This window comes from Impatiens glandulifera, chromosome 8 (genome assembly GCF_907164915.1).
Source record: "Impatiens glandulifera chromosome 8, dImpGla2.1, whole genome shotgun sequence".
Lineage (NCBI taxonomy): Eukaryota > Viridiplantae > Streptophyta > Magnoliopsida > Ericales > Balsaminaceae > Impatiens > Impatiens glandulifera.
The window spans coordinates 25,335,422-25,352,636 of record NC_061869.1 but is presented as its reverse complement, the minus strand read 5'-3'; the positions used below and the strand labels follow the sequence as shown (position 1 = coordinate 25,352,636).

The following is a 17,215-nucleotide window of genomic DNA, read 5'->3' as shown; positions in this document are numbered from 1 at the left end:
AATTCAAGATAAGAAGGTAACCTACCTTGAATAGATCTGTCGAACGGCGGAGAAGAGAAGAACCGATCTTGAACGAACGAAGGAGAACGGAGGATCTGTTGAACCAATATCGGAGGAAAATAAAATTGACGGAGGAAAATAATATCGCGGAGCAGGGATGGCTCTTGGTTGAAATTAGATTTAATAGGAAATGGCGATTGGTACCCACACCAGTCGCTGGTATCACTTAAGGAATGACGATTGGTCTTCAAACCAATTGCTAGTATAATGGTAATTGCGATTGGTCAATGTACCAATTGCTATAATGTTGGTTTTATTATTATAACCTTTTGGTCATGGTTCGAGCCCAATTAGTTTAATTTTTTTTACCACTTTTAATAAAACTTTATAAAAATCAGTTTTTGTGATAATTTTGAAAAAAAATAAATTTAATAACATTTTTGTATGAAATAAACTTTAGGGTAAATAAATAGTGTTGAAAAAAATCTCATTATAATAATAAGTAATAATTTGAGTAACTCAAATAACAAATTTAAGAGAATTAATTTTTAAATAATAATTTTAAATGCGGATTAGTTAAAAAAATGATAAAAATACAATAAAAACAAGAAAACTCTAAAACCAAGCTGAAATAATTAACCCAAAACCCAAATTAATGGATTTAAATGCTATTATCAATGATAAACCAAACCACACTGATTAACACAATATGAGTTTGAGAAATAATATATATTTTATATTAAGTTAATCTTAAATTTATTTTGTATTATTGGTATTTATAAGTATATAAATGTCAAGTGAAACTCTTTTTAAGGCAATTAATTGTTCATTTCAATCTTTTCTAAACAATTATTTGTTCTCAATTGATCATAATTATTATATAAATATTATAACCAATCTTTTTAGCGATTGGTCTATGTTCAATCACTAATATGCTAAAGGAATTGCGATTGGTTTAGGGACCAATCGCTACTAACACTCCGAAAACGCGGCAAAGGATGGTTCCATTTTTGTATCGATTGAAAAAGGAACCAATCGTCGTTATGTTAAGGTTATAATGATTGGTCTTTAGACCAATCGCCACTCATGCTCTCTATAGGGCCTATTTTTACTAGTGTATATATTTAAGACTAGATAAAAATTCACAAATAAATTTATAAAAATAAGGGGAAAATATTTTCTAAAAATGGTCAAAATATTATAAGTGGAGACTGTTTTTTATAGGATCGGCTTTATCGATAGAGACGGGAGTCTGACTATTGATGAAGGCTTATGAAAAACGATTTGAAAGAAATCTTATTAAGGATTTAATTCGCTTTCTATTCTACGAAAACCTTTGTAAACACTTGAAACAGATTCAAAGCGGAATTGTTTACTTGGGTTTGAAGCTCAAGATGAAAGATGACAGAAATGAAAGAACACAGCAGTTTGTTTATGGATGTTCAGAGAAACTCTCCTACGTCACCCCTTCTTCCAACCACCGGAAGAATTCACTATAAAATAGTTCGAATCAAATACAGTTTACACACACTTAGCTCACTATTGAACAGAACACACTCTGTTCAATTTACAATATGAAGAATATCAATCAGCTAACGGTATTTTTGATTCTAGCTCTCTCTCTTTATTCACACACAGTACAATTAGGAAAGCAGCTTCACAGTATGAATATTCAAAAGCTTGATTTCTCTCTCTGAAAATATCAACAAGCAGGATTGTAGATTCGCTAAGGCTTTTTGTAAAATCTGGCTATTCGTCCGTTGTCCTTAGGATTTGATAAATACTGGGCAGAGACCAACAGTCGAATCTTTTAGAATGATACGTGGCATTCTTCCATTGGAAAGCCTCCATTGTACACAGCAGGTTCTGAGCACAAGGATCGTGGCCGTACATCACTGGTAGTGTGCCGAATATTCCATCAGAGATGTACCTACAAAACAAGTAATATGAGGGAAATTCTCTTACGTGGCATTCGTTGGTTGGTTGCATATAGCTATCGTACTGATCTTCACTAGAAAGTGGAGCAGGAGTAGAGTACAGCTATAGCACGTGGGTAGGCGGGTGCTAGCTTTAAGCATACTGCTTAAGCTTAGCATTAGACGTATTTTAGTTAAACGACCTCGTCTAATTAAATCAAACATCCCCGTCTAAGAGCAGAATCCATTAGACCGCCTGGTCTAATGGGATTAGACATACGTATAATTACAATCACTTCAGAGTAATCTGAAAGAGTTAGACTTACGTCTAACTTTCACCAATTAGACTAGACGTCTAATTGTTACAAACCATTAGACTGCACGTCTAACTCCACTGAGTTAGACTGCACGTCTAATTCCGGTTCTACCTTAGACTTGTCTAAAGGAGTTAGACTTACGTCTAACTTTCAAGTTCTATTAGATTGCACGTCTAACTCCTCTGAATTAGACTGCACGTCTAATTCCGGTTCAACTTTAGACTTGTGTGAAGGAGTTAGACATACGTTAAACTTTCACAATCCATTAGACTGCACGTCTAACTCCACTGAGTTAGACTTCACGTCTAACTCAACTGAGTTAGACTTCACGTCTAATTCCGTATACATTAGACTACACGTCTAACTCCACTCAGTTAGACTGCACGTCTAATTCCGAATACATTACTCTGCACGTCTAACTCCAATGAGTTAGACTGGACGTCTAATTCCGTAAACATTAGACTGCACGTCTAACTCCCCTGAGTTAGACTACACGTCTAATTCCGTATACATTAGACTGCATGTCTAACTCCACTGAGTTAGATTGTACGTCTAATTCTGAGATTTATTAGATTGCACGTCTAACTCCACGAGTTAGACTGCACGTCTAATTCCAAGATCTATTAGACTGCACGTCTAACTCCACGAGTTAGACTGCACATCTAATTCCGAGATCTATTAGACTGCATGTCTAACTCCACGAGTTAGATTGCACGTCTAATTAGGAAATTCATTAGGCTGCACGTCTAACTCTGTTGAGTTAGACTGCACGTCTAACTCTGTTGAGTTAGACTGCACGTCTAATTTTGTGCATCTAATGCCAAAATCAGTTTAATGAGCCTCATTAGAGCCAAGTCTCATGAAATATGATTTCGATACACCTGCATCAAAATGCATAAATCATTTCATCATCAAAATCCCAATAGTTAAATTATTTCAACACTTAGTCAAAATAATTTGACCCAATAATTTCCCCCTTTTTGAAGAAGAAACTGAAAGCCTGCATATATATACCAAAATACGCATTCATCGTATAAATAAACATCTGTTTACGTGCAAATATAACATACAAAATATCATATTCATAAACAACCAAATATGAGTGTTTTCAGAAGAAACACACAAAACATTATTCCTAAAAAAACCAAAATAAGTTAGCATCAAAACATTATCAAAAGATTCTCAAAAACTTCATCTTAAAAGATAATAATTTCGTTTCTTCTTCTTCCTCCTCCTAATCGTTTCTCTAGAAAGGATAGACTTCAACCTAAGAAATCTCTAAGACTGCGGTTAGAGGAGGGTTGGAGGCATCTCTTTTCCTTTTCTTGGACTTGAGCCTCTTCACCCTTAGAACGTATTCGACAACCTTTTGGTTGTTCAGAATTTTGGAAGGAAGGTGAAAGCTCTTACCAGGTTCATTCAGAAGGAAGCAGAGGAAAGAACTAAGAGGACCATTAAAGCCGAAGATAGTCTTCCGAGCATAGACCATTCTGACAAGGTTTCCGAAGAGGAAGCTTGTCCAGTTGACAGGAACACCCCTGGTGATAGCCACCATCATCTGAAAGACCTTCGTACAGTACTTGTAAGAGGACTCTTTAAAGAGAAGAGATTTTGAGATGATATCGCTTAGAAGTGCAAACTCATCTTTCAGGAATATTATCTTTCCATGAATGTCCATTTGAGGAGAATCAGAAAAGACTTTCATCATTGTAAACATTATGTCAGACAGAGTGGTTGAAAACTCATGAATACCTTCGTTTGGAAGCTGGAAAAACATACTGAATGATTCTTCGGTGATGTAGATCATTTGGTCCATCACGACCACAGCAATGATTTTGTCCTGATAGAAGCCCGCTGTATCGAAAAATTCACGGACCAACTGTTCGTGATAGAGTTCATGAGGGGTGAGGAACTTTCTCAGCCCGGAGGCTTTTAGAGATTCAAACATTTTGAGCATGCCCGGAGATTTTAGCGTGGATACGGATTTGAAATCCACTTGAATCGATTTTGGACGGAAGAGAGACATTTCGACTTGATGAACAAAGGCGTAAACGATTCGAATTCTAGAGAGAGAGATGGAAGAACTCTTATCTTTAGAGTGAGTTACTTATTAAATATCAAAGTCTAATCATGTAGAAAATATCTAATGATTATTCCTACCGTCAAGAACTCAAAAGTCTGTTCCCAATAAACATATCATTTAATATTATCATGAAAACGAACAGTTAATACTAAATGTGCAAGCAAAAGTTGTCAGAAATATTAGTCATTCTTTATGTATTGAGAGACACGTGTCTTCAATTCTTTTGAGGAATGACAGATTTGATTTTTGGCGGGAAAATGAACTTGAGCAGAAACATAAGCAAAGGACAGCTGTCCTAATAGTCGGAAGATGAAGGGTCTAATTAAACCAGTAGTTAGACGTTTATTCTCCTTTTCACATTTTCAACTTCCTTTTGGAAATTCGTCTATTAGACGTATTTGTCTAATTATGCAATAACATCACGTGCAACACGCGTGTCTGGTTAGACGTGATCATCCTCTTGCTCATAACGTAAAAACATCTAACGTCTATTAAACATATCCGTCTATTAGACGTATCCGTCTAACCATGCAGGTTAATATAACCAAGACAACGATTCCAAAGAAGATTAAACTGTTAGAGTAGACGTACGTCTAAGTAGCTGTGTTTCTCAAACCCTGAATCCTTAGGACGTATTAAGACCTATGTCTTTCATGTCTGTTCAGTTATATTTTGAGCAATACGTTCCCCCTCAATTTATGCACATAATCACATCAATAAAGATCAACAAGACCTAACATGTTTCTAAAATGAGAAAACTTAGCTTCCGGTAGAGGTTTCGTGAAAATGTCTGTAGTTTGTTGATCTGTAGAAACATGTTCAAGACGAATCTTCTTCTGATTGACGTGTTCTCGGATGAAGTGATGCCTGATTTCAATATACTTTGTCCGAGAATGCAGAACTGGATTGTAGGTGATTGTGATAGCACTCGTGTTGTCACAGAAAATTGGAGATTCATCAGTCTCATTCCCATAGTCTTTGAGCTTTTGTTGAATCCATAGAACTTGAGAGCAACAACTGCCAGCAGTAAGATACTATGCTTCAGCTGTAGACGTGGCAACTGATGTCTACTTCTTGCTGAATCATGAGATTAGACGATCTCCAAGGAATTGGCAAGATCCAATTGTGCTTTTTCTATCAATTTTGCACCCTGCATAATCTGTATCTGAGAAACTAGTTAAATTGAAACTGTAATCCTTCGGATACCACAGTCCCACATTTTGAGTTCCCTTTAAGTATTTAAGAATACGTTTAGCAGTAGTAAAATGAGAGAGTTTATAATCAGCCTGAAATCTTTCACAAACACCAACTGCAAATTGAATATCTGGCCTGCTAGTAGTTACATATAGCAAGGATCCGATGAGTCCTCTATATATTGTTACGTCAACACTTTGGCCACCTTCATCTTTATCCAATTTACTAGAAGAGCTCATTGGAGTAGCTTCGGCGGAACAGTTCTCCAAACCAAACTTCTTTAGCAGTTCTTTGGTGTATTTGGCCTGGTTGATAAGAGTTCCATTTTCTAACTGACAGACTTGAAGCCCAAGGAAGAACGTTAATTCTCCCATCATGCTCATTTTAAATCTGTCCTACATCAGCTTAGCAAACTTCTCACACAATTTGGGGTTAGTTGAACCAAAAATAATGTCATCAACATATATTTAAACAAGTAAGATGTGAGAGTCTTTAGTGAATCTAAACAAGGTTTTATCCACAGTTCCAACAACAAAATCAGGATCAAACAAGAATTCAATTAATGTGTCGTACCAAGCTCTCGGAGCTTGTTTCAGACCATACAATGCTTTGTAAAGCCTATAAACATGATTAGGTAATACATGATCTACAAATCCGGGGGGTTGCTCAATATATACTTCTTCACTTAATTTTCCATTTAAAAATGCACTTTTCACATCCATTTGAAAAACCATAAAGTTCTTAAATGATGCATATGCAAGGAAGATTTTGATTGCCTCTAGTCTTGCTACAGGTGCAAAAGACTCATCAAAATCAATACCTTCCTCTTGTCTATATCCTTGAGCAACAAAACGAGCTTTGTTTCTAATGACTAAACTGTCTTCACTAAACTTGTTTCTAAAGACCCATCTTGTTCCTATAACTGACTTATCAGTTGGTCTAGGAGTAAGATACCACACTTTATTTCACACAAATTGGTTTAATTCCTCCTGTATAGCATTGATCCAATCTGGATCAACTACAGCTTCACCAATTTTCTTGGGTTCAATCTGAGAAATAAATGCGGAGTTGGCCATTTCATCCATCAATTGACGTCTTGTCCTTCAAGGAGAAAAAGGATTTCCGATGATCAGTTTTGGTGGATGATTTCTGTTCCATCTGAAGTTGGATCTAAAGGGATTGGTCATCTGAACTGGTGACTCCGCGACGTCTAAACTTTCAACTTCTTGTTGAACATGAGTTTGTACGTCTGGTTGAGCTTCAACCGGATTAGCCACTGGATCAGATAGAGCAATCCGTTTGTCCAGAGTTTCTTCTTCTTCACTTACAGACTCAAGACTAGTCGCTTTAAGTTTGTCAGCAAGATCAATGGATTCAATGGATTTTCTCTCAACAGGTTCATCAAAAACTACATGGAGGTATTCCTCAACAGTTTGTGTTCTTTTTTGTATACTTTGTAAGTCTTGCTTACTGATGAGTATCCCAACATGAATCCCTCATCTACTTTAACATCAAAAGCGGTTAGATAAACATTTCCATTGTTATGGATAAAACATTTACACCTAAATATATTAAAATAAGAAACTGTAGGAATTCTTCCAAAGTACAGTTCATATGGAGTTTTATCAAAACGTTTGTTAATTATTGACCGATTTTGTGTATAGCAAGCAGTACTTATGGCTTATGCCCAAAACCTCTGAGGTACGTCTGATTCAGCTAGCATAGATCTCGCTGCGTCCTTCAGAGTTCTTACTCTTCTCTCAGCAATGCCGTTTTACTGTGGAGTTCTGGCGCTAGACAACTCGTGTCTAATTCCAGTCTCCTCGAGATAGGATGATAGGTATCTGTTGGTGAACTTAGTTCCCTGATCACTTCTAATGCATGCAATATTCAAGGATTTCTGATTCTGAATTCCTTTAAATATTCTAATCAAGTTTTCAGCAGTTTTATCTTTTGATGATAAATATGCAACCCATGTAAATCGAGAAAAATCATCAATAACAATTAGGGTAAATCTCATTCCTCCTACACTTTTTACAGGAATTGGACCAAAAAGATCCATATGTAAAAGTTCTAGGCAACGACTGGATTGTGATAACTAAATTCTTTGAGCAAATGTTGTTGATGGTTTTGAAATTTAAATGGTTCAAACGTTTATGCCATAACCATTTCTGGTCATTCTTGGCAATCATGCACATAGGATCAGATAACTCTTTTTGCCAATTCATTTTGTATGAGTTTCCTACTCTACTACCAGTTAACAGAGTATTTCCATCTTGGTCCTTAACTAGACATGAGTGAGTTTGAAAATCAACTGACAAGCCATTATCACATAACTGACTAATGATGATCAAGTTATAGCACAGATTGTCAACAAGTTGCATGTCATTAATAGTTAGATTACCATGGATAATCTTACCCTTACCCATTGTCTTACCCTTTTTGTTGTCACCAAAGGTAATCTTAGGTCTAGAGCAATCTGATATATCATTAAGAAGTCGTCTGTTTCCTCTCATATGCCTGGAACATCCGCTATCAAGATACCATACAGATTCCTCCATCCCTTCGTTTATTTGTACCTACATAAATAAGTATTTACAATCTTTTGGTACCCACTTTCAATTGGGTCCTCGGTCAATTAGTCCCTTAGGAATCCATATTTGAGTTATTCTGATGGATTTCCCATTTTGTGCTGTGATTAATGCATAACATTTTGACTTAGTAGATGACTTCCTGTTAGCCACTAGTCCTTTAGCTTTTGAAGAAGAGTTTCTTTTAAAACTGCTTGACTTAGAGTCAGGTTTTAGATTGCCAGACTTGTTAGCTGCTTCTAGCTTATTCTTAAGCCAGCTAACATTCGGCGGAACATAAATTATTTCATTTTTAAAAGCTACTTCTTCATGAATAGGATTAGATTCAATGTCAGTCATACTGCCTTTGACAAAGCTTATAAGCTTAAACTTGTCAGTTGCTGAGTTTGACTTTTTGCATGATAGGTTAGGGTCATTGCTATCAATTCCCAATTTGGATCTAGATCCAGCAGGTTTTAACATACTAATCTGATGTTTGATAGCATCTTCGGACCTTGTCCATGCACTGACTACATAGTTTAATCTCTTGTTTTCAGATGAAAGAGTTTGAATCTGTTCTTTGAGCATCTCATTCTTAGATGAGATCTCTGCTATGTTTTCGTCAAAAACGTTTGATTCAGATTCTTTGTTGGAGGAAAGAACAGTGGATTCATATTTCACTTTCATTTCGTAAAAAGAGTAGTTAACTTCTTGTACTCAATGGCCATTTCATTGAGTGCATTAGTTAACTCCTCGTTTGTAAATTCTGGTGCTGAGATATCATTTACCTTGGATTGGTCATCTGCCATCAAACATGTAACGCCTTCATTCTCTTTTTCAGCAGGAGACTCCTCTAAATCGCTATCGGCCCATCTAGATTTGTTTTCACTACACATGAACGCTTTTTGGTCCTTCTTTGCTTGACTACCTCTACCGTAGATCTGATTAAACTTATCCCATATCTCTTTAGCTGAGGAACAGGACTTGATTTCATAGATCACGTTCATGTTGATCGACTGATACATGATATTCCTAGCAACATTATCCAGGTTGTTGGTCATCTTATCTTCAGTAGTTCACTCACTTCTTTGCTTCAAAATCTTTATGGGGCCATCAGTAATGACGCTCCACATATCACAATCAAGAGCAGCCAAGTGAGCTTGCATTCTCATCATCCAATATTCACAGTTGTCCCTTGACAGAATAGGAATTTCATTGATGATAGACATGCTTCAGGTTCTTGATGCTTGAGAATAGAAATAAGGCTCTGATACCAATTGATAGGATCGGCTTTATCCGTAAAGACGGAGGTCTGGCTATTGATGAAGGCTTATGAAAAACGGTTTGAAAGAAATCCTGTTAGGGATTTAATTTGCTCTATTCTACGCAAACTCTTGTAAACACTTGAAAACAGATTCAATGCGGAATTGTTTACTTGGGTTTGAAGCTCAAGATGAAAGATGAAAAGATGAAAGAAATGAAAGAACACAGAAGTTTGTTTATGGATGTTCGGAGAAACTCTCCTATGTCACCCCTTCTTCCAACTACCGGAATGATTCACTTTAAAATGGTTCGAATCAAATACATTTTACGCACACTTAGCTCACTATTGAACAGAACACACTCTGTTCAATTTACAAGATGAAGAATATCACTCAGCTAACAGTGTTTTTGATTCTAGCTCTCTCTCTTTTGATTCACACACAGTACAATTAGGAAAGCAGCTTCACAGTATGAATATTCAAAAGCTTGATTTCTCTCTCTGAAAATATCAGCAAGCAAGATTGTAGATTCGTTAAGGCTTTCTGTAAAATCTGGTTATTCATTTGTTGTCCTTAGGATTTGATAAATACTGGGCAAAGACCAACAGTCAAATCTTTAGAATTATACGTGGCACTCTTCTATTGGAAAGCCTCCATTGTACACAGCAGGTTCTAAGCACAAGGATCGTGGCCGTACACCACTAGTAGTGCGCCGAATATTCCATCAGAGATGTACCCGCAAAACAATTAATATGAGGGAAATTCTCTTACGTGGCATTCGTTGGTTGGTTGCATATAGCTATCGTACTGATCTTCTCTAGAAAGTGGAGCAGGAGTAGAGTACAGCTATAGCACGTGGGTAGGCGGGTGCTAGCTTTAAGCATACTGCTTAAGCTTAGCATTAGACGTATTTCAGTTAGACGACCTCGTCTAATGAAATCAAACATCCCCGTCTAAGAGCATAATCCATTAGACCGCGTGGTCTAATGGGATTAGACTTACGTCTAATTACAATCACTTCAGACTAATATGAAGGAGTTAGACTTACGTCTAACTTTCAACAATTAGACTACACGTCTAATTGTTACAAACCATTAGACTGCAGGTCTAACTCCACTGAGTTAGAGTGCACGTCTAATTCTGGTTCTACCTCAGACTTATCTGCAGTAGTTAGACTTACGTCTAACTTTCAAGTTCTATTAGACTGCACGTCTAACTCCACGAGTTAGACAACACGTCTAATTTCGATATCTATTAGACTGCACGTCTAACTCCACGAGTTAGACTGCACGTCTAATTAGGGAATTCATTAGACTGCACGTCTAACTCCGCTGAGTTAGACTTCATGTCTAATTACGTGCATCTAATGCCAAAAATATATCTAATGAGCCTCATTAGAGCCAAGTCTCATGAAATATTTCCAATACGGTTGAAGTTGGTCATCGCATATTTATATAGAGCAAGTTGGAGTTCTTTTTTATTTTCAAACAACGAACCGACTTCCAATACGGTTTCACTAGTTAATGCCATCGCAAATGAGGGGTCTGGCTGTGATGTGTCTGTCGGGTCTGTCGATGGTGTACCCTTGAAGATCTTCTTGCACTAGATGGTGTACCCATTGATGATCTTCTTGCACTAGATGGTGTACCCATTGATGCCTTTCTTGCACTAGTTGGTGTACCAATTGATGATCTTCTTGCACTTGGTTGTATAGGTACTGATGCCTTTTCACCAGTATTAACATGCAAGTCCTGAGTAAGTGGGATCTGAGGCAAAGAGTTTTCTCCGGCTTCATTTTGACTTTCAACAAAGAATTCTAAGGGTACAACGGGTGGTACAATTTTTTGAGTAAGTTGTGGTGGTAGTATACTTTCTTGAGTTGGGTATGTAAGTAGTGGTATCTTTTTTTTAGTAAATGTTGACTTCTTTACTATAGATTCACACAATGGTGACACGGTTCGACCCCAAATCAAGCGTGATAAATATGTGTTCAAATCCTCATCATTATCAATAAAAACAGGTTTTGGATTTCTGATATTCGGAATATCATACTTGACTTGGAGCACTAAATCGTATGTAGATTTATGCACATTAAGTCTATCGTAATGTATATCAAGTAATTCAGCATAACGAGTACTTTAGGGTAAATTAAATGTTTTGATTGAAGATGCATCAAAATACAGTATTCCATCAGCATCAAGTTTCCACTCTCCATTATAGAAAACGAAAACTTCAGCTGCAATAAAAAAACATGATTTGATTTAGAAACGGATAATTAATACTTCGTGAATCGCTAGGCTCTTAGCGAAACGGGAAGGCCTTCGCGAATCGTTAGGCACCTAGCGAAACGGTAAGGCCTTCGCGAATCGCTAGACACTTAGCGAAACGGGAAGCAAACCCTAAATAACACATCAATAAACATGCTTAAAATAAATGTACCAATTGGAACAGTACTCGTGCTCGTCGTGGAGCTCATAGTGGATTTTGACCCGTCGCCGCCGAGATCGCCGACGAGATCGCCGCCGGAGTTTAGAGAGAAGGAGGAGAAGAGCGGGAAGAGAGAGAGAAGGAGAAGAAAAGAAATGAAAAAAAGAGAGAGGTTATATTAAATAGTAAGGGTAATCTGGACATTTTACACATTTTCACTTCGCGAAACGCTAAGTCCCTTAGCGTTTCGCTACAAGAGCAATTTCGTAAAAAAAATAAAATAAAAAGACCACAAGCGCAATTTAATTATTAAATCACCACCAGATCAAATAACCTCATCTTTGAGGTTATTTAATCAAATTTCCCCCAATTTTTGAATCATCCTCTAATTAGTCAAATAACTAAATCAATAAATTAAATTAGTTTAATAACCTTTATTTCATTTTAAAATATTTTTTTTACTAATACTTCTAATTTTAAATTTAGTACTTTATTAACAACATACTCTTCAGAAATTTGGAAAGAAGATTCTTAATATTAAGAAAATAAATTTACATTTTATTTTCAAAAAAACATCAATTGCTAACCAGGGCAAAATTGTAAATGTGTTAGTGATATAAATTATGTGGATAGTGTGTTGGAGTATTTGAGTTGTTGGGAACTCATGAATGAGGCATTATAGAAGGGGATCGGAAGATTCTTGAGAGTAGTTGCCTCTCCTTCTTCCGGAGACTTTTTCCGGTACCGGAGCCGATGATTTATCAGATATCTCCTCTTCCATAGTCAACAACTCTCCGGTTGCGTGCGTTTCTATCTTTCAAACACACATCTTGTTTGATTTCATCTGTAATCTCCTGTCTCCTCCACCTTATTGCTACTAGCTGGATATCAAACTTTTTTTCCTTCTTCTTCTTTATGTATGATTGGTGCTGCATGTTCAACTGTTCTTTCCATTTCATTTATATGAAGAATAAATTGGATAGATCTAGTAGTGATGCTGGTATGAATCGTACTTGGCGGATTTCCTATTAACCCTGAACTTAGTATTGAATTGAGGCAGTGAAGATGATTATCTGTAGTTCAATTGGGTTTTGAAGAGAGAAGAAGAAGAGGTAACCCGTGTCTTGGCGAGGCAACAAATCTTAGATCTGTTGCAGCCATGGTTGGGAAAACAATTTTCTTTCTCTATCTCTAAGTAGATCTGAGCCTCCTCTAACCCTAAATCTTTCTCTTTTCTCTCAGATCTAGAAACAGATCTATAAATTTGATTTTAATATGAAATTATTGATTTTTGTCCTGTCAAATTTTATTTAGAACTTGTTTGATTTTTTTTTTAAAATATTGTTTAATTGATCGTAAATCTAATAACTTAGTTTCAAACTTAAAATATAAATATATTAAATCTCAAATTAAACAATAATTCATATTACATTAACTTTTTCAATATTAATATATATTTATTGATTTTAAAATTTAAATTTTAAAAAAAAATTATGATATAGATTAATAATTTATAAATATAAAAAAATTAAACATATTAAATAAACATAAATTATTTATCATGTATTTTTTATTATTGTGAGAAATATTATTTTTATTTTTGAATATTATTTAATAATTTGAATGTGATTTTTTAATTTCTTGTAACAAATTATTGTTTTTAATTTTTGTGTTTTATATTAGGAAAATTGTTTTGTTATTTGTTATTTTTTAATTTTTTATTATTATTTTGTATTATTATAAATTTATGACAAGTGAAAAATAATAATAAAATATAGAATAAAAGAAAAAATTAAACATATAAAAAAAAGTTAATATAAAATATTAATTTATATTAATAATTAGAATACCAATTTATATTTTTAAAAAATAGAGTATTTGAACCAAACAAATACCAAATTTGCATTTAGAAGAAAGAGAATGATGATAAAGGGATTTTGGATTTTGAATTAGATGGATGGGAGTGGAAAAACTCATATTTGCTATTTTAGAGGTGAGATGGAGATAATCTTAATATATGGATAGTCGGGTTTTGTGAATTGATTGATTAATTCTAATATATATTTAAAATTTTATAAAAGTAAAATAATTATATTTTAATTGATAAATTAAATAATTAAATTGTATTAATAAATTCAAATAAAACTAAATAAAAGAAAAATAATAAGGAAAAAAGAAAAAGAAAAGAAAATTGATATTTACATAAATGATATAAATGTTTCTTTTATAAAGGAGAGATGCAAAATCGTGGGATTTTAATATTGAGGTTATAATAGCTAATCCACGTTTATTGAGAAATTTGATGAAATGACCCTCATAAGAGGTCTAATTCCAAAAAAGGTCCACGGTTGATAAAGTTGGCAAAAAATGCCTTTTTGCCCTGTGAAAAGTCTGTAATACCCTTGCGCGCCTGTTTTACCGCTCAATTACGAGAAATGTATTTCTCGTATTTGGTATTTCTTGCATTTGGCTCAATTACGAGAAATGTATTTCTCGCATTTGATATTTCTCTCATTTGGCTCAATTACGAGAAATGTATTTCTCGCATTTGGTATTTCTCGCATTTGATAAGTATTATCTGGCCACGAATCATAAATTTAGGGTTCTCATATAAATACTCTAAAACCCTAATTTCACATTGTCCTTGTATTCTGAAGCTGCCAAAATGTTGAAGCGAGGTTAGTTTTTTCATCTTCTATACAATTCTCTGTTAACTACATGCTTGATACTTGATAGTAATTCAATATTGAAAAACAACACATTTCAGGTCGCGAAGGATCGGCGGGAAACAAGTTCCGCATGTCACTGGGTCTTCCTGTGGCGGCTACGGTCAACTATGCCGACAATACCGACGCGAAGAATCTCTACATCATATCAGTGAAGGGGATCAAGGGTCGTTTGAATCGATTGTCGTCTGCTTGTGTGGGAGATATGGTTATGGCGACGGTGAAGAAAGGGAAACCTGATTTGAGAAAGAAGGTCATGCCTACTGTCATTGTTAGACAACGCAAGCCCTGGCGCCGAAAGGATGGAGTGTTCATGTATTTTGAAGGTGATTTAGTAGATTCTGATTTTGTTTTGTGTTATAACTTGTTACTTGTTTAACCAATTTTTTGTTATACTTTACTAGAACAGTTAGACAAAAACACACTCTTTTCACGATCTAATTGATACAATCTCTTATTTGTTATGCTGAGGATTTAGAAATAGTTTTTCTTTAGTATTGGTTTTCAAGGGTGTTTGGGTATTGTATATACCCACTAATATTAAAGAAATAGTATTAGGGATAATGAATAGAGTTTATGGTATGATGAATGATGTATTTAGAAACACTATACTCACTTATTTGCGTTCTAAGTCTTACCTACTTCTCGGTTTTTTTTTATATGAAATTTGTTGATTGTAATATGTAAATATCTTGGTTGATAAATATGTTGTTACTATGCAGATAATGCTGGCGTGATAGTGAATCCTAAGGGAGAAATTAAAGGTAAAAATGTCTCAAAATGTGTTAAATTACTATATCATCTTTAGGCCTCATTCATTCACTCACAATTATTTGTTTAATAGTAAAAAAACCAGGTTCTGCCATTACTGGTCCAATTGGGAAGGAATGTGCTGATTTATGACCCAGAATTGCAAGTGCTGCCAATGCTATTGTCTGATAAAGCCGGGGGACTATTTTGCTTTTAAAAACTTGTCAATTTTGTTTTTTGATTCACAACTGAGATTAGAATCATATACCCTTTCAATTTTTGTGATTTTTATTGATTTGGTTTTGGTTTTATGCATATGCTTTGCTCATTACAAGTTGGATCATTCCTTTTTAAGATTTGAGATATTGGTGGTAACAAGATATATTACTGCAACATATAATATATTGAAACACAATGCAGAAAAAACTTTGTTTCTTCTTGTCTGGTAGTACACTTTATTATCATTATTATTATCACCAAACAAGACTAAGAAGTTCTTCATCTTCTTCTTAGTACATCTTCCCTTCACTCATCTGCATCTTTGCAATGTAATAAAACAAACTCCCATCAAAACACCTTACTGCCTCTTTAGACAACATTTCTTCACTATCCCGAGCTAGAACATACAACATTATCCACTCCACCTTAGCCGCAAACCTGTTTAGCGATTTCAATATTAAAATAATACCAAAGGAAAACAAAAATCTCTTCTTTCTAGTTCATAATTCATACATACCATCCAAAGAAGTCCAATGCTACTCGATTTGCTTCAGTCATCGCCCACATCTCCCCAAAAGTGAGCCTATCAGGTATAGTGAGTACATACTTGCTAAACATGTTCTCAAAGTTCACTGGCATGTACCTTCCTTCTGTATCATAAGTTCCAGAATCACTTCCATGTTTGTTTTTATGGATGTTGGCTATGTATATAGGAAAGAATGAAGAAGGTATCCATCTCTTCATGCATCAAAAAATATGTTATAAATGGATACAATTTCACAAGATTGGTTGATTTAAAAGCAGAAAATACTCAAAGGAAGAGAAGGATAACTCATAGCTCCGTTTATAAAAAACATAGACATTACAAGAGATACAATAATATTGAAACCCAGTTGACGCAAATCTGCATCTCAAACAATATCATCAAAATCTAAAGAACCCATATTTCAAAATTGAAAATTTCATTTGAAAATCTAAATTTTAGAGTATTTATATGAGAAACCTAAATTTAGGGTTCGTGGTTGGAGAATATTTACCAAAGGCGAGAAATACATTTCTCGTAATTGAGTCTATTGTCATTGTTAGACAACGCAAGTCCTGGCGCCGAAAGATGACTATTCCATTGTCATCTTGATCAAATAAGGAATCATGTTGTTGGAGGACACTCATGCCATATTGAGGGTGCTCTATTGTTCCTTGTGGATGGTCAATATCAGGAGCAGTCGACCCTCTAGCCAAGTCTGCATATTTGATGAAAAAAGACACAATCTCAAAGATCTGATAATTTGAAAGAACAAGATCTAGCTAGAGAATACATACAAGGCTTTGGAAGTGTGGTGTCAAGGTCGGAGCGAACTTTGCGTTCGACGATGATGGGGCAAGTGGAGCCTCCGATGATAAGGCGTTCTTGTCTTGAATCGTCGTCATGTATGTGTGTTAATCTGATATCCAAAGATGAATGCATCGCGATAGCGTCCTCCATTGGAGATTGTTCTTTCGTAGTTTATTGTAGATCGATTCGAAACCTTAGCCGTTTTCATATATTTTACAAATGTCCAAATCTCAATATATACTCAGATATACCAAATGCGAGAAATACCAAATGCGAGAAATACCAAATACGAGAAATACCAAATGCGAGAAATACATTTCTCGTAATTGAGCCAAATGCGAGAAATACCAAATGCGAGAAATACATTTCTCGTAATTGAGCCAAATACGAGAAATACCAAATGCGAGAAATACATTTC

The 17,215-nt window shown here is 35.1% G+C and overlaps 1 protein-coding gene and 1 pseudogene across 1 annotated transcript; one reads left to right on the top strand and one right to left on the bottom strand.

Annotated features, from left to right (window-relative positions):
• Positions 1-14,568: 14,568 nt before the first annotated feature.
• Positions 14,569-15,398, top strand: LOC124912617 (60S ribosomal protein L23-like). Its single transcript, XM_047453260.1, has 3 exons — positions 14,569-14,821; positions 15,218-15,259; positions 15,352-15,398. Exons 1-3 carry the CDS (start codon positions 14,569-14,571, stop codon positions 15,396-15,398), a joined length of 342 nt encoding a protein of 113 aa, XP_047309216.1.
• A 348-nt stretch (positions 15,399-15,746) lies between these two features.
• On the bottom strand, positions 15,747-16,892 carry LOC124912612 (annotated as a pseudogene).
• Between the last annotated feature and the right edge of the window lie 323 nt (positions 16,893-17,215).